The 17,892-nt window shown below is 39.8% G+C and overlaps 1 protein-coding gene across 4 annotated transcripts in view; it reads right to left on the reverse strand.

The window, feature by feature from the left end:
• Nucleotides 1-17,892, reverse strand: part of LOC146698135 (focal adhesion kinase 1-like) — a 62,100-nt gene that overhangs the window by 32,708 nt on the left and 11,500 nt on the right. Inside the window, exons 1-15 of one of the 4 annotated variants that reach the window (XM_085473137.1) lie at nt 15,707-17,314; nt 11,157-11,437; nt 10,892-11,058; nt 7,973-8,060; nt 7,649-7,728; nt 7,392-7,454; nt 7,223-7,277; nt 6,722-6,862; nt 6,267-6,344; nt 4,063-4,170; nt 3,349-3,466; nt 2,900-2,930; nt 2,420-2,490; nt 2,008-2,025; nt 1,369-1,425 (exon numbers count right to left, since the gene is read on the reverse strand). In XM_085473137.1, coding sequence (XP_085329263.1) covers nt 1,369-1,425; nt 2,008-2,025; nt 2,420-2,490; nt 2,900-2,930; nt 3,349-3,466; nt 4,063-4,170; nt 6,267-6,344; nt 6,722-6,862; nt 7,223-7,277; nt 7,392-7,454; nt 7,649-7,728; nt 7,973-8,060; nt 10,892-11,058; nt 11,157-11,437; nt 15,707-15,779 — 1,429 coding nt within the window. In that variant the 5' untranslated portion in view covers nt 15,780-17,314. Of the gene's footprint in view, nt 1-1,368; nt 1,426-2,007; nt 2,026-2,419; nt 2,491-2,899; nt 2,931-3,348; nt 3,467-4,062; nt 4,171-6,266; nt 6,345-6,721; nt 6,863-7,222; nt 7,278-7,391; nt 7,455-7,648; nt 7,729-7,972; nt 8,061-10,891; nt 11,059-11,156; nt 11,438-15,706; nt 17,330-17,892 lie in introns of those variants that run through there. The other 3 variants (XM_085473140.1, XM_085473138.1, XM_085473139.1) reach the window with 3 other exon arrangements.

The following is a 17,892-nucleotide window of genomic DNA, read 5'->3' on the forward strand; positions in this document are numbered from 1 at the left end:
GTCAAACAAAGGAATCTTTACATCAGGTCTGCAAGGTGACTTGATTTAATTTCAAGTGCTGGGTAAACTATTTAAGAATAAAATAGTGTGCAAACGTCTTGAGCTACCCATTTTTCTTTATATTGTGCTTCCAATGATCCAGACTTTCTTGTCTGGGTGATTTATTTATTTTTTATTTACTTTATTTTATTAAATTGTGGGCATTAGTTCTCCAGGCTTTTTGAAGGTCTGACCTATGAATGATTCAAGCATAAAAAGGCGCCCAACTAAAGGGATGAGCCAGTGTTGTGTTTACACAAAAACACAACTTGATCTATTACAAAAACACAAAATTTGTTCCCATTTTATTAGTTGAATCGATGAACGATAGTTGAACGATAACACAGTTTGAGAGGTATATAAAAAAGAGAGCTGTTAGCCAGAAACTTTGCATATATTGGTATGGTGTGCAGTGTGACTTCAAAAAATTTGAGGAAACTGGACAAGTGAATGACAAAAGAAGTGGCCTAAGCATATGCAGCTAATGAGCATTTTTTTAAGAAAGCAAGCAAAGAACCTCAGAGATCCATGAGACCCTTGAGTTGAAGCCTCATGAGAAATGGTGTCAGTGGAAGGATGGCTGTAAAGATTCTTAAGGGAAACAGAAATAAGGGTGAGGTACGCCAAATTACTCAGAAAACTGACTGAAAATCTGTGACAACAGGTCTGATGGAGCGATGAATCTAAATGTGAATTGCTGTTGATTTTTTTGAGATAGTGTAGTAGTGAAGAGTAGACAGGAAAGCAGACAGAGAAGACGAGGAAGAATCCTGTATTCAGCCTTGCAGAATATATGGTCATCCTGAACTACATTAGCACCCAGTATTGCTAGAGTCTTTTTCACCATACAGCACCATCTGAAAACTTGTATTTCCATGTATGCATGTTTCAATAAATCACCGCTCCCATTTTCCAGTTTCAAATCACAGTATATACAAATGAAGGGGTGGCTCAAGACTTTTGCACAGTACCGTATACCAAGACAAATTAAATAAAATACAAAGATTTTCACAAGTGAACGTGTGCTACAATAAAGAGGTTCCTGACTCCAATCTCATCCAAATTTAACTCCAAAATTCATCTAAAATGCCACCACACTCAGACAACATGCCTGTTCATGGCTTTTAATCTTCATCTATAATGAAATCAACAAAAAGAAACGGTGAAGTAGACAGAGTATAAACAAAGTCCCTCTATAAAATGCCTCTGATACAAGTCTGACACGGTCCACTGATAGCGCAGACACAAACAGCTATCACTGCCTCGCCACTTGTCACTTTAGCTGCCCACAACATTTATGGGTATGTGTATCAGCGTATGTCTACTTACTCGAAGGCATGGTGTAGGTGTCCTCCTCGTCTATGATCTCAGCATAGTCGTCTGTTTCTGCAGAGCAAAGAAAAATCAGGATGAGAAAAAGAGCCGAGAACAAATCAACAAGTTCTGAGCTGATGACAAGCTTGCATCTAAAAATCACTACAAAGTTCTCGGTATCAATGATTTAACTGTATAACATGCCACCATGTCTAAGACCTTCCAACATCACTAAATAACTGAGTCCGGTGAGCACACCTTCACCGAGACAAAGACTGCAATTTGCAACATTAAGAGATGCACCATGATCAGAAAGAGCTACCTTGCCAAAAGCCCGTCACCATACCCGACTCCAAACACATGCACAACAACTGAAACGTTCGTGTACTACAGTGTGGCCTCACACAAGGAGTGACACGGAACAATTGAGAGGGAGAGAGAGAAGAGGAAAGGGGAGGGATGGAAATATTCTTTCTTTCCAGAGAAACAAGCTGGAGAAAAACAGGTTTAGTCATGGAGAGAACTAATACAGAGTCGAGCAGGGACAGAGAGAGTTAGAGAGATATTCTCCACACATACGGCAGCCTTAATGAAGATACAGAGCAGGAATTCCACTGTTACTAATGAAGGAGGTTTAAAGAAAATGCAGTTTACCATCGCCACTAATGTGACCTGCAGAAGCCACAAGCAGCATGAAACACAAACACCGGGGGAGAAACATGGAGAGAAGCATTAGTTTTACTGTTAATGGCTCTAAAAGGTCTTTTTTAAAATGTCATTTTAAGTACACGTGAATGAATCTGAAGTCAGTCGACAGCCTGACCAGAGAGAGTGACAGTGACTAAAGCTCTCCACCAAGACATCTGGCCAGACAAGGACTCTTCACTGCGCACACAGATGAGGCTTTATGTGGTAACAGCACTCGCACACATATCTGTGAACCCTTTATCTAACTCTTAGCCGTCACTGTCATTCATGACATTTAGAGCAGAGGACAGAGAAGCACAGTGACAGAGGAGAAATGGACTGGCTAGCAAGAGGAAGCACGACGGGGGGGGGGTTATACCTGAGACGCAAACTGCTCGAGTTCGTACTCCGTCCATCCGCTTTTCCATCCGCTTCTCATGGTTTGAAACTCTGGACCAGAGAGAAGAGAATTATTTTGGGGATTTGGCTCACATTGTCTTAAGACAGAATGAGCTGCTATTTGCAGCTACGAAGACAGCGGTGCAACGAGGGAAACGAAGAATCCTCCCACATCCTGTCATGTGTGCTTCTTCAAGTGTCAAACATTAAAAACCAAAAAGTTTCTAAAGTTTACAGAGAATATTATATTTACCTTATAAGCAATTCAAGAATCCATGGATTTGAGACATGTTTATGCTCACTTTAGTTTCAGAGTCATAACAAAATGCGTGAAACCCATAATAACCACCCAATCAATCAAAGAAAAGATAACAGGCTCCACTGGTAAAAGAAGGAAGAAGATAGCTTGTTTTCACTTAACACAGCCCTGAACGAGCATAAAACAAATTAGTAGACTTACTTTGGTATAGATGGCAGAGCTCTGTCTCCCTCTGCAGAGACAAAATCCACAATTTAATTGGTCACAGAGCAGACTGACTTCATGCTAGAGCTACGATTTCACAATTTCTTTGTAGCCATAGCTATTTTTAGGAAACACTAGCCAGACACCATCTGGTTAATCAAAGCGACAAGCATAAAGCCTCACTAGTCACAATCAAGACTCCACCTCAGTCTGAGAGATGACTTGACAGCGATTTCAATGCGGTACTATTTACAGTGTTTTCTTTTTTTTTAAGCTACTGTTAGGATAGAAACAATAGAAACATGACCACAATCATCATCTTTGCACAATCTTACCGCTACAAAGCTACAAAAAACAAACAAACAAACAAAACCCAAACAAACAACAACAACAAAAAAGTGAAACATTAGACTATAATATAAAATCTGCACAGCTGAACGTCATACCTTTGTGGACCCTGACGATGAAGGAGTGAGTAACTGAGGAGACGAGCCGACAGTAACCGTCAATCAAGTCGGCCATGTTTTCTGCCGTAGTCAGCAATGCTGTAGTGACAGTGAGGGGCTATACACACACACCCACAGAAGGATTAGTGTAAGAACGGGACAGAGAGCTACTTCACAGTGACACAACGAGGGCTTTATTAGGAAGAAGGCCTCCTATTAGTGCGTGCACACACACACATACAGTCCCATATAGACACATATCCCTGCTCCAATACTGTGGCAGTGACACGTTTTCTGTAAGCCTGCTGCAAACACACAGTCAATATGAAACTCAGGCTCCTCTCCTTTTTCCTGCAGCTCACCTAGTTTTTCATGCGTTTTAATATAACTTGAACTATTATGTTTAAGTAATTCTATACACAGTCTATTTTATAAAGTAAACAGTGACATTAGCATTCATCAGCTGGATGGAAATAATCTCTGTGACAAGTGTGATTTCATCAGCAGCCAACACAAGCAGGAAAACAACATCCACTTATTGGCACAGAGACTTTGCATTATATGCATTTTCAGTGAGAATGTACATGAGCCACATGTTTGAGAGGAAACGCATACAAATAAGTGTAACTCAAATTTAAACAGCAATAGGTTATATTTCACATTGTAACACACACAGAGAGCCAGGTGAAGAGTATACAGGGTGTGTGTTTTTACCTCGGGAGCTCCGGCCACATTCAGCTGCAGCATGCCTTTCCTGTCCTTCTCGTCCAAAGCAGAGTACTGGATGGACTGCACCTGATTAAAGTTAGCTAAGTGTGTGGGCTGCAGAGACAAAGGCAGAGTCACAGTCATTAAATACATCTGGAAATAGTCAAAAAGAATCTTTAGATATTTAAAGCCTAAGAATTATAAGAAACTATTCTGCATTATATCCTGTAACGTTTCAAGCAAAAATGAAAATGGATGTCAGTCAGCTTGTAGCACTGGATTGTATTGTCTACCTCAAGTTTCTAACATTGCTTACTACGAAGCACAGCATCAGTGAAACACGTGGCATGTGAACTAAGTGAAAGCGTCAGAAATATGACTGCTGCACTAAGCAAAGAGGAGCTTTCTCAGCGTCAAACCATGTCTAGACAGAAGGTCTCTAAGGAGGCTGTGCACCGCACTCTAAAACATTTTACAGAAACTTTATCAGCTGTATCCAAAGTACAGGCAAAGTGACCACAACATCAGAAGATCAATACATCAAGTTTGGTTCACTGACAGATAGAAAAGCAACTTCATAACAGACATTGCCTTTAAAATATTTAAAAAAAATGCAAGACTCCAGTCAGAGGAGTAGTGCAGAAAGAAGATTATCTGGATCTCTTCTCATCTGCACGAGTTGAGGTCTATAAACCGTTTCTCAGGAGGGGAAACACAACAAACGCTTGGTTTGGCATTGGAAAAACTCCTACAGTATTTACTCAATAATCAAACGTTTGACATGACTGCAGTACCTCACTTTAGCTGCACAGCGTAGGCCTACTTACATGAAGGCATGGTGTAGTAAGGATGTGCTGAAGAGAGTTATTATAGTTGTGAATTTTCTAATTGGTTACTATTTTTATTAAGCTTTGACTTTCTGTCTGTAGTTTAGTTTCAGTTGATTGTTTGTTTAGTTTAGTTTTAGTTTCACTGTTTTAACAGTCTTTTTTTAAATATTACTGTATGTATAGAACACACCAGAGGTAGGATTTAGGAATATCAGTATAGGTATTAAAATAAAAAGACATAACTTTTTGAAAAAGGTTGACTCGCATTCTTGTAAATATCCAAAGTCTCAATAAACGTGTCCATTAAAGGCTCAAGACAAGTTGTAATAACAAATTAACAAGGACTAAAACTAAGTCTTTTGTTTCTATATTTTTATTTTATTTCAGTTTTCCCACTAACAAAAACATATTAGGTTGTTTTTGAAAAGTTTATTGTTGTTTTTATCTTTGTTAACTAGAATGCTAGTTTTAGTTTTAGTTTAGTTTTAGCTAAATATAAAAACATTGGTGCTAAAGCAAACAAAAATATAGAGAAGAACACCACAGAGTGTCAAAATTCAACTTTGAGGGTGTTTTACTGACTACCCTGTGAACAGGGCGAAGCGGCACTCCATTCCTCAGAGATATGCTAAACCTTCTGGTTTCAAAACAAACAGACATTTTCAGCGTGTGACCTCAACCCCATTAATAATTTAAGGGGTTCTGAGAGAGACAAGAACTTCTTAAAATAATAGAATTGGACGACCTTGAGTCCACATTAGCAAGAAAGCATCAAGTCATTAAAGCAAAAGAAGTGTAAATAAACTTTTTGCTTAAAATGTGAAGTTGATCATTTATGATTTATTTAAAAAACAAAACAAAACATTAAAGTTAAATCTTCACTTGTGGTCTCAGATTGGTGCTTTTTAAAAATACATTTTCATTAGTTATATATTCTTCAATGACTGCCTATATTTTTACTTACTGCCAATAACAGTTAGTAATGTTATCACAGCTAGAGGTAGAGCAAGTCATCTACCAACTGGAAGGTTGGTGGATCAATTCCCCGGCTACCATAATCATGTCCTTGAGCAAGATACTTAACCCAATGCTGAAAACTGTTCTGTTTTCCTAATCCAACTGTGATCTGCATGCTGTTTCCCAGCTTTTTCCAATCTAACTGTCTTTTCCGACCTATTCTAACTTGGACAAGTGAGGAGATGAGAAAAGAATGAAAGAAAGGAGGCAAACCAGTAGAGGGCAGTATGGTGAACTGTTACTGTGACCTTACACCTAAGGCATACAGCAGTACACAGATGTGCTGGAAGCCTTCTAAAGAGGCAGGAAAAATACAGAAGTAATGCTAACTTTCTGTGGTGGGTTGTCTGTGTGTACACTCACCGTTGAGCCCTTATCTGTGAGGTAGCTGATTCCTTCCTCTGGTCCGATAGCTAACTCTACTGATATTACCCAGCTAGACTAGAGGGGGAGGAGAGACACAGTGCAGAAATGTAAATTTTGACACATAGCTCATATTTCATCACATCATGTACTTACACAAATTTTATAAAAGCTCTAATATACTCCTTTGTTTTTGATGTCTAATGGCATTTATAACAGAGTTAGGTTTGAAGTTAAAGTAACTGCTGCAGAAAATAAAGTAATAAGAAGAAATACTGACTCTACAAGACCTGAAATAAGTAAGTGTGAAAGCGAACACTACCCCGTGCATGATAAAGAAGCTCTAGCCTCCCACCTCATGACTTTGGCTATATTTCAGTGTATGGCTAATACATTAAAACATGTCATTATTGATCTTTACATGTAACATTATCTCAATGTACCGAGAGTCCTACCCCTAAAGCGCATTTGAAGCACTCCTTGTCGAAGCGGTAGATGGGAGAAAGTATCTCAAAGAACTTGTGGATGCTCTGTTCATCATTGAGGTTAGCAAACTGCTTAAAGGTCTGCTGGATCTGCTTACGAAGAGCCTTCGGCTGATAGAGAGAGAGAAAAGGGGAAGGACAAAACACTTAAAAGAGTAAGGGCTTTCTGGGAAACAGCTGAGAACAAGCCAAGAAAAGCACAGCACACAACTGACAGGCCCCACTGTGAGTGACAACAGGAAGTTTAACTTAATTCCAGACAATCTGACTGATCAGACATTTAGCCAAATGTCCTTTCAGTCATCGGGTTTGTTTCCCTGCCAGTCACCCAAACAGCCTGTCAGCTCTAACTCAGCCGATACACAAAGCAGGAATCAGATGCAATTTGTGCTTTGACACCATTGTTACCAGGAAGTGGGTAGACAGTTAGTCACTAAGTGGGTTTAGATTATTATATTAGTTTAATCTCACCTTAAGGGAGTCAAGGAGGCTTTTGGGGAAAAACCTTCTCAAACCAACATCTTTCCTGAAATGAAAGAATAGTGCCACAACATTTTTCTTTGGACTAATTTACCTCAAAATAAAAACATTTTGGAAGCATACACTCAAGACAGCATGACATGACATAACACAATCTTACTCTAGTAGCTCGTAGTTTGATTTCTTATCCAGGGCGTTGCCTGGCATCTCTCTGAAGAACCGCCTATATAATTCACAGAAAAGATTAACATATGAACAGGATCAACAACTAGCCTCAAGTATTCAGGACAACTTCTACATATGGGATTTAGACAGATTTAGCAAACACACATGACACACTCAAGTTCATTGTGGTTTGAAGTGTATCAAATACCAAAACACCTGTAATGTGTGTGTGTCTGATGAGCGCGTTCTCACCTTATTTCCAAACAGCCCAGTTTCAGTGCAACATCTTGATCCACCTGGTCAGCTATGTGTTGCATGTAATCACTCTTTACCTGGAGAGACACATGGTGTGGCAGCAGATTTTTAATAAATATAATGAGCTAAGGACTGGAAATGTCTAATAACAGCATACATATTAGATACGACGGGCATCTTTTTACATGATTTAAAGACATGTCTGCCTCATTTGGACATAGCAGAAATGAGGCAATCATACAGAAGACAATAAATGACAGAAGTCACTTAAGAAAACCAGACTAGTTTTCTTTCATTCAGTATCCTGTTGTGTGGCCTCACCTGGTGATAGAGGTAGTTGAGAGAAGGTTTGTCTTCAGAAAAATGGCTGAGATAACCTTTAGGAAAGTACCGTATCCGCAACTCATACCTGAGAAAGACAGCAACAATGTTACCAAATACCAAATACACACACATGCACAAACTCATAATCAAAAATGTGCAGTATCCAAGCTCAATAGTTGCCTGAGGACTAAAAACAGAAGGAATAAGCTCTCTCTCTCTCACACTCACACACACACACACACACACACACACACTTAAAAAAAAAAAAGTGTGTCTGGACAAACTACAGGATCATTAAAGCGATATTACTTGATTAAAAAGACACACTGATTTCAAAGCATACAGTTTAAAATTTTAAAAATGAGGAACTTAACATGTCACATGACATCTACTGTGACAGATTGAGGCTAGCAATTTAACAGCGGTTTGTCTCTAATTGACTAATATCTGTTGACTTGGAAACTGCTGTGGTTTTACTAACTGATAAACACCAACGTTTTATAATGTACCTTACGGTGAAGTTAATTACAACTGTTATATTCATCAATGGGCTTTCAAAGAATCTGAAGATTTTTTTCAGGGATAATGCAGAAATATCTAAAAAAAAAAATGCATATTTTGCATTATGTTTCATGCCATCAAAATGAACTTGAGTATTGCCTGATGATAGAGCGTTTTGAATTAGAAATTCTGCTTTCTGTGAAGATGGAGAGGTTAAAGTATATGTCAGTGACAAAGCAGCACTGATGCATCTGGTAGCTTGCTTGCTTTTCTCAGTCTCCGTCACTTCAACAGGATGGCTGTTTGCCAACATGTGCTTAAAACTGAGTCTCATATTTGAAATATGTAGCCTTCTGTACTCACTACATTATGTCTCGTGGACTCGTATGACCATAAAGAATAATGAGCTTCCTGCAGTTACACTTGCCAATAGCTATGTCACAGAAGCACCCAGATGGGCCATCATTGTTTATAGTGATATATTATCTAATGAGTGACATATTGCAGTGACTACAGGGGAGAGAAGTGGGTCAGGAGAGTAATGAGCTCCAAACTGCTCTGATGTTACAGGACTGTGGTTAGGTAGCAAAGAAAATCAAGGCTGAGGACTGAATGAATAAAACATGTTTGTTCTATAACAAAAAGGGAATATGACAGAGGAGATAAAATGGTGTGTTTAATAGAAAAGAGGGGAACGATGTGAAGGATGAGAGTGAACAGTGACTGAATGTAAGAGAGAGAATGAGATAAATCGCACAGGGAGTGAGAAAGGAGTGAGATAGTCGGTTCATCCCCTGGGCCACTGCTGCTGTTCTAACAATAGCTCGGCAGCAGAAACTCCTGTGGGCTTGCAGCTCTGCCGCCCTCCAAGGCAGAACTGCAACAACTGGCGGAGCTCCTCTGCTGTATGTCAGCAGTGTGAACAACTCGTTCTTGTTGAATTCATTTAAATTTAATGAGTGGGTGTAACACATCACAGCAGGACAAAGGACTGAGTCTTAAGGAGAGTTAGTAACAATATCTACATCATCCACCCAGCACCAGCATAGTTTGAATCCAGGCTATAATTGGACAGAGATGCCCTCAAATAAGCAGCGACACAGAGACCAAAATGTTAGGCAGGTGCATCAAATAAATGAGAAGAATAAAACTTTATTCATTTTAATATAATACTAGGAAACCACGAGTGCCAAAAACATATCCTCACTGCATGCAACAAATTCACCTTTAACAGCCCAATTTAAGTTAAGTTTTTCCTTTTTTTACTGCTTGTATAAGTAGTTTAAATAGTGATTTAAGGTGCAGTGCCTAGTTTACCATTAAGTGATTTATTGGAGCCCATGTGTTTGCAGCAGTCAGTTGCAGCTGTTTATTGCAATAACTCCCGTCAGAGACGAGGTGGTGTCATTTTACTTTGGTTTCTGACATTATCACAACATTAAAGAAGGAAGGTAGCTACTTATTAAACCTATGCATATTTATAGACAAGCTTAAACAACAGAGATACTTTCAACCACAAGTGAGTACTGGTGCTACTTTAGGTATCCATTGATCAATATATCCTCATGCAAGACTGACATTACTGGTCAATCACAGGTATATTGGAGTCACTGTACAGGCTGTACAATATGGATAGATAAATACTAAACGTTATGCAGAAAAAAAACATGCTTGGGTTAACTTAGAAATGTGTCATCACACTGCTCTGAGCAGAGCTGCTGAATAGAAACTGGAGCGGATTCAAGCAGTTACGTTGTTAACAAACTCTGAATATCTTAGCACGGTGTGCAGTTTGCCCTTAAAAAATTTTGAGGAAACGGGAAAAGTGAATGCCAAAAGAAGCAAATGAACAATATCTAAAAGCATTTCCTTAAGAAACGAAAGACTTGACACATCTCAACTGAAAATCAGCGGCAATTATCATATGAAGTGATGAATCCAAATTTGTTGTCAGTGTGTACAGATGAGATGAGGAGAGAGGTATGACAGTGACTGTTTACAGCCAACCAGTGAAACATGTTTAAAGCTCTGTCATGGTTTGAAGCTCCATTTCAACCAGTGGTGTTCATGGAAAGATGACTGAAGAAAAGCACTGTTAGATATTGATCCACCATGGAGCACCATCCTCAGTGGGTGGGCAGGTGACCATATGCTGTGTGGCTGCAAAGCAGTAGGGCTGGGTTTGAGTCCGACCTGCTGCACTTTGTCTTGCCCTCTCTCTCCCTCCCTGCTTTCCTGTCTATCTACACTGTCTCTATTGAATAAAGGCCAAAAATAAATAAAATTAATAAAATGGCTCTTGCTTATGTATATTTAAATTTTACTCTATAGTATTTGTTAAAAAAAAAAAAAAGTTAGAATAGTCCGAATGAGCAGTGGGAGCTAAGCACAAAACACAGAATCTCATAGTTTTACCTCCACTCTTCTTGCGGGTGCTGTTTTTCATATTTCTCCCTCACATGAGACACACCTAAATCAGGGTGTAACCAATGGAGAGCGTCCGAGCGCAAGTGGGTCAGGCGGAGACCTAAAGAGGCAACACAGCGCAGTTTGTGGATCTCCGCTATCTTCTGGATTACACCCTGTGGAAACAAATGGTTTGATGAAGAAAAAGAAAAGCGAAAATCAGGGAAATAACAACAATACCGAACTATGCAGGTAAGAAACGTGTGCACGTTACCCTGACGTCTGTAGCATCTCCGTGCCTGATATTGCTAGCCCATGTACATGGTTCGCTGTTTGTCTCAAAGTAATGGAAGATCTTAAGAACGCGTTCCATGGAGCCCGGGGGTCTCTCTAGACCTCCAGCAGAGCCACTGGTGCTGGGTACACCAGGCATTCCAGACCGGGATTTAACCCCGCAACCACCCGCAGACGGGTGGTTGATGTTGGGTTCCAAGTAGGAAGACGATGCCATGCCTGACTCGGATGCTCCTGCTAGGGCTAACTGGCCATCATATTCTGAAAAGAAGACAGCAACACAGTAAGGACCCGGTACTCAAATGAACTGGTATTCTGATTTAAAACGAAGTTGGTTATCATATGAATGAAGAAAGCACTGCACACATTAAATGAAAAGGAAACTTTGGAATTTGGATTTAGAGTTGGAGCTAATGAAGTCACAGTTCTTCACATAAACATTTCTACTAAAAAATTCTCAACCAGGGGGAAATTAGGCAGCTATAGAGGACAACTGCTAAATCAACCAGGCGGACAGCTTTTAGACTGACTGACTGCAAGTGGCTTGGTCATTCAGTCCCACCTGCAGCATAGCATGGATGGAGTCTATGCTAAGCTGCCGTCTCTATTGTGGTGTTTCTTAAAATCTAAAAGCTGTATGAGGATAACTAAACGGTTCTGGAAAAACTGGTGCCAGCTAAAAATGGCTTTGGCTCATTTTACAGAAGATTTCTCAAGTAGTGGTGCACCAAATTGAGTTTCAATATCTCAGCATTGACAGCTCATTCTACACGATCACGATCCAGACAGTAACCATCATTTTTCCTTAAGTCCCATTTCTAATGACAAACATTAGAAAAAAAAGATGTTTTTCAAGGATTAACTATAGATTTATCCAAAGTTAACAATAGCTGCCCTGATACCAATATATAAATCACAGAATATCACAATGCAGATTTCCCGTTTCCAAATTCAAAATGACAATATGAGCACAATAATAAACTTTATTATCAAAAGGAGGCAGACACAGTAATAAACCAGGCTACAATAAAAATGCTGGCTTGTCTAATAAACAAAAGTAAACAAGTTATTGTCTCTCACTCTTCTTTCACCCAATATCCTTTTTTATTAGTTGCCGATTTGTTTCTCGTTCGACTGTATTTTTGTGCATGACACCCCCACCCCCCGATGCTTCCTGTGTCACACTCTCACTTCCTGGACATCCCCGCAGGGTTTTGTCGAGTCATCACCACTGCAAGGACTGCCTTCAGCTGACTGTGATTTCTGGCTATCAGAAATCACAGTCATCAACAAATTAGGCACAAGTGGTGCGAATCAAAATTACTTCACGGCTCATTTCCAGTATTTAAAGTGTAATCTTTGACAAAATGTGAAAGTGATCTGTATCATTAACATCTACCAGATGCTGGATCACAGGCAGATTATTTCCTATCGATAAGAACCGAAGCAGAGACAGACTTATGGAGACTGAATGATGGAGATGCAAGACGTTTCAGCACTTAACCTGTTTGACCTGCAGCTGGATAGAAACATTTATTCTTCCCTCACTGTGAATCCAGGGTTTACCACAGCTAAAGAAAATTGGCTTTTTTGTGTTAAAATTTGTGTTTTTTAAAAAATCGTTTTTCAATGATAGGGGCTTTATTTGCTCAAGGATAACCTCTGTTCGCTCAGAAGATTGCTGTATTTTCTTTTGCACACATTCTTTCCATATTGGTGGTATTAAAATCAACCTTTCAGTGACCAAAGAAGTCCCAAAACTGATATGCTACCTAGATTACATCATGCTGTACGAGGTTATATTCTGAATAGCGAAAATGCTCATTGTGTCCTTGTAATACATATAGGTCAGTGTGAAATGGTCAACCAACAAATCCTCAAGGCACGAATAAAGTAGATTAGTAGATTAGATTATAAATGCCCCTCTTACTGTCATCATCCAATTATAATTTTACTTCTGGTATTAGGATTATTACATGGCCTGTCACAATCCTCAATAATCCCATTAATAATACCACCTTCTTTTCAATAACTGCTGAATTTATTTGATGAGATAAGTTAAAGGTAAAACATTTCGTTGCACATAATAAATATATTAGTGAGTTTTTGCAGCAAAGAACATTTATAATCCCTCCACTGTTACTCTGACAGCAGCTGAAATTTCAAGTTTCATAAGGCGATATATGCAAATCAGCTCTGCTTTATGCTTCAAAATTCCAGGCTTTCTGAACCATTCCTTGTAAAGTATCAACCCAGCACTTTAAAGTACAGGTATGACAAACCATTTGCTGACATTGCTCATGAAATGCTTTTGGCATATGAATCTTCTCAGTTTAGTTTACTGTGCATGTTCACTGACTGAAATCGCATTAGAATGGTTTGCTGGGGTTTTTTCTTTCCCCTTTGGTTGGATATTGTGTAACTGGGTGAGCAAAGCAATGTCTTTTGTATTTTTAGTTGTGGTAAATATACACTAAAAACACTCTTAGTGCAAACCCCTGTACAGACTGTGAGCACAGAAAGAGTTGCAGATGCAGCTGCCCAGATTATCTTCAGTTGTTTTAACAGCACTAGCTCCAGCTTTCATGCCTTGTCTCAGAGGGACATGTTAAAAAATGTATTGGGGGCATTATTTTGACTGCGAATTCTTTTTACATGTAAGCAACTGCAGCATTTTAGCTACAGAATCACAAACCAAAGTCTGCGGTCTGCTGCTTTCACTTGGTCAGCCGGTAGTCAGATTAGATATTAAGTATTCGAGCATCGTAACACATAAAACACAGGAGCAAAAATCACCTACATGCACCGATAACCTAAATACTACATACAGCTTTGCTAAATCCTGTTAGAGAAGTAAGCATACCTTCATTTCAGTGCAGACATACAGCCACTTTATAATCCTCATACTCTTACATCACATGTAAGTAGGAAATTTAGTATGAGAAGACGTATATAATGCACGATAGGTTGGAAAAAAATACTATAATGTATAGTTACAATAATTATATTAGCACACGCATGCACACACACACACACGTATATACATACACACTCACTCAGTGACAATTAGGGCACTTTATAACACGTATGGCTCTAAATGCAAATTAATAACCGTTTTAAAATAGGTGCCCTACACAACATAAGGTAAATGACATCATCTCTCATTTCCACCAATCTCTGCTCAGTGCAATTGCACTAAATTCCCACATGCAAGCCCTCCCACACACACACAAGCGTGAAGACATGAATCAAATCAACTAGGCCAAGTAGACAGCCAGGAGGGGTGCGGGCAGCTTCCAGACCCACTGCCCGCGCTCTCAGTGGGGCTCCACTGACTGACAGTAAGCCTGTTGAACCACAGAAGGCTGGAGTTGAGCTCAGTCCCACAGCAGCAGCAGCTGGAGGATGGTTTATCTCCTTTTCTAACGGGTATCTGGGTTACTGGGGTTAGCACAACCCTGGGGAAGCAGAGGCTTGGCAGCAGTGGCTTGCCATCGCCATCTCTGTACCATTGCCTTTCTCTTTTCTTCCTCCTCACTCGTTCACATCTCTCACATCAAGCCTATCTTTCTGAAAATGTCACAATTTTTTCCGTTTACTTCCATTTCTCATGTATCAAAAATCCCAAAAGCTTCTTTCCCCATGCTTTCACTCTTCATCTGCTCTTTTCTTCTCATCCTCTTAAACACATCCCTTCTCTCTTCTCACATACTTACAGACCTTTTAGCCACTGCCTTCACAAGTCCATTTGATCCTCCTGTCCTATTGAACCACCTCTCCTCCTTCCTCCCTCTCATCTTCAATTTCCTCTGCTTCCCCCCTCTCCACGTATTTCTCTCTCTACTTCAAAGGATGCGCATAATCTATATTAGACTGAGGAGCAGACATGTGAAGGCTAAACATTAGTTGCAAATATTTCAACAGTTTAATACTGACAAAAAAGCAACCATATATACTACTTTAACACTAAAAGCACTTTATACAACATGTCTCATTCACATAAGCACGTTTTTTAATCTGTTTCTATCTAACACTCACACTCCAATCAGTGCATCAGGAGCAACTTGTTGTGTCTTGCAAGTACAAATACAGCAACCGAGGTTTGACTCAAGTGCTGTAAACATGGACTGACATACACTCTTATTAGACAGCGTCGGCAACTAACTAAGTTAAGTTCAGCCATTGTTGCAACTGGACCTGACATGTAACAAATTCTGACAGCAAACAGAAACAGTACAGATCATTATGCCTGTAGCATACTGTGAAAACACCCAAAGCTCAGCGTGATGAAAAGTACAATTCATCTTGTTCAGGATACCTATATCCACTGGCAAACACAATCATTTACCATATGTGCACCTAATGAAAGAACAGTGCACTGCCTTCAAGATACTGCATCACCAATTATTATGGATTTAATGTTATAGTCATAAAGAGCGAGAATTAAGTGAAATAAACAGCAGAAAGTACTAACTAGACAATGCATAGTATACATCTCCAATTTCTCTACTGATGCTTCTTAATACCTACTTGGTAAGGGGTGCTGTGCATAAATGCACCCCCCCTTGGTCCAGCAGAGAGGGATGCAGCCGCTGCTCTCCATTTGTACTGTAGGGGGAGCAATTCCAGGTGTGGCCACGGGGCCCAGACAAAACTACTGGGCCCTAAAAACAGCATAGAGCCTATGACTAGGGGCAATTCCTCATTGGGCTTTATGCAACAATTTTAAAAAAAGATTCCAGGTAGATAAATCTGAAGACACCCGTTGAAAAAAAAAAAAAATCAACAAGATGTGAAAAACAGTGGGAATTTGTTGTGCTGGTGACTGGAGTCTTTTTGGTAAAAAGCTTATTGATTGTAAAAAAAAAAATATCGTAGTAAAAAAAAAAAAATCAATTAGCATCCCAGAATTGAAAGTAATGCCAGTAAAGGAAATAAACTAATAGGAGGAAATAAAGAGTGTCAAATATCTTTTGTACTGACGACACATCAAACAGAGAAAACACTGGCTGGCTTGCTGTCTATGCTGTAGCAGTCACTACATTAGACTAAAAGTGCAGCTGATAGAGAAGATCCAATAGCTTTTAAATAATACTGACACAGAGGTCCATCAGGGCTTCTTGTGCATAATAATCTAATTTATAAATATTTCATGTCTAATATTTGGTGAGAAAATCCAAGCTCCAATCACAAGACTGCAACTCATTTCTCCACAGCTTTTTGAAACATTACTCCACTTCAGGAGTCATCAACTTGGATTCCTGGTCTTAGTAATCAGCCGGTCTGACTCTTGCCATGTCCTTTCACACAGAAAATTTTGCAACGTAATATGTAACGATCCTCTGTCAGGAAGCTCTTTCACCCCAAGGAGACTGAGCCTCTGAGGGTAAAGATAATTCAGTAATTTGCTCAAGGACACTTCACTGGAAGCTTCCAGAAAAAGATTCTCATGACTGATGATTTCCTTCCCTATTAGGCCATCTTGTAGGCCAATAAATTCCCACAAAATATCAAATTCAGGTCATCGGTAGGGAGTTAGTGATCCAATATATCAATCCTTGATAATAAACTCAAAGGTTTCTTTCCTGCAGCCATAAATCTTCAGCCACCGGGGTTTGGCATTACACGTCAAATTTCCAGGATACAAAATAAAAGTGACAGCGCTCACTGGATACGTAGGACTCCATAAAATCACATCAAGCGATCATTTTCCAAAGGAAGGTAGCAGTTCTGTTCTGTAAATCCACAATGCTGTCCAGAGGGGATGGCAACGCAGATCACAGCAAGGAGACCAGAGAAACAGGCATCAGTGAAAAAGACACAAAAATGTAGGGCACAGAAAATGAGCCTAGTGAGGGAGAGGAAAATAAGAGTGACTGAAGCAAGGGGGATAAAGAAAGAGCAAAGACATAAAGCTGAAAGAAATAAAAATTAGAAAAATGAGATACAGTTAGAATTAAAGATGAGTGGAAAAGAACATTTTGAGATGGGGAAAAAAAGAGAAGAAATGAAGCGAGCGGAATGATGAAAGAGAAGCAGAGAAACCTCAGGGAGAAGCTGAGCCTCACGTCCTCCAAAGCTTTCCCACAATGCTCAGAGCCAGCAGGAGTTAACCAGGTCAGAGCAGGTATCTGACGCTAGAGCGGGACATAAGTGAATGAAGAAAAGAAAAAAAAAGAAGAGCAGGATGGAAGCAGGACTAAAAAAAAAAAGGGAAAAATATTTAGCAAGAGCAGGTTTGATGCTGTAAATCCATTTCGAAGTCAGGCAGCGGTGTGTTGCTTAGTCTTTCTTCTGTGGCGGCGGAAAAGAAGCGAGAGCAGTTACAACATAACTTCCAACCTCTCAGACATACACAGATACACCCAAACACACGCACGCGCACACACAGACTGCTCATCCAGCAAAATCTTTAGGGAGTCAAAATGAGTGCACCGAAAAGCATGAAGATCAGACTGAGTGTAAGCCAAAAAGGGTGTATTAGAGTTCCCATATGTGTGTGTGCGCGTCTGAGAGAGCGAGAGAGAGCGAAATGCATAGGAAATATGAAATCAAAGTGACTGCATGTGAGTGTCAGCAAAAAGTGAGAGTGCGCGTCTGTGAGCCAAGTGTTTCTCCTCTGCTGTGTTTTAGGTTTAAGCTGCTGCGACCACACTGCGAAAAAGCTGCTCGGATTGCTAACAGGCACAACCATGGAGGGGAGGGGGATGTTGGTG

The sequence above is a fragment of the Copadichromis virginalis genome, linkage group LG11 (assembly GCF_057382275.1).
Source record: "Copadichromis virginalis isolate Kocher_CV1m ecotype Utaka linkage group LG11, C_Virginalis_male_GT1.1, whole genome shotgun sequence".
Lineage (NCBI taxonomy): Eukaryota > Metazoa > Chordata > Actinopteri > Cichliformes > Cichlidae > Copadichromis > Copadichromis virginalis.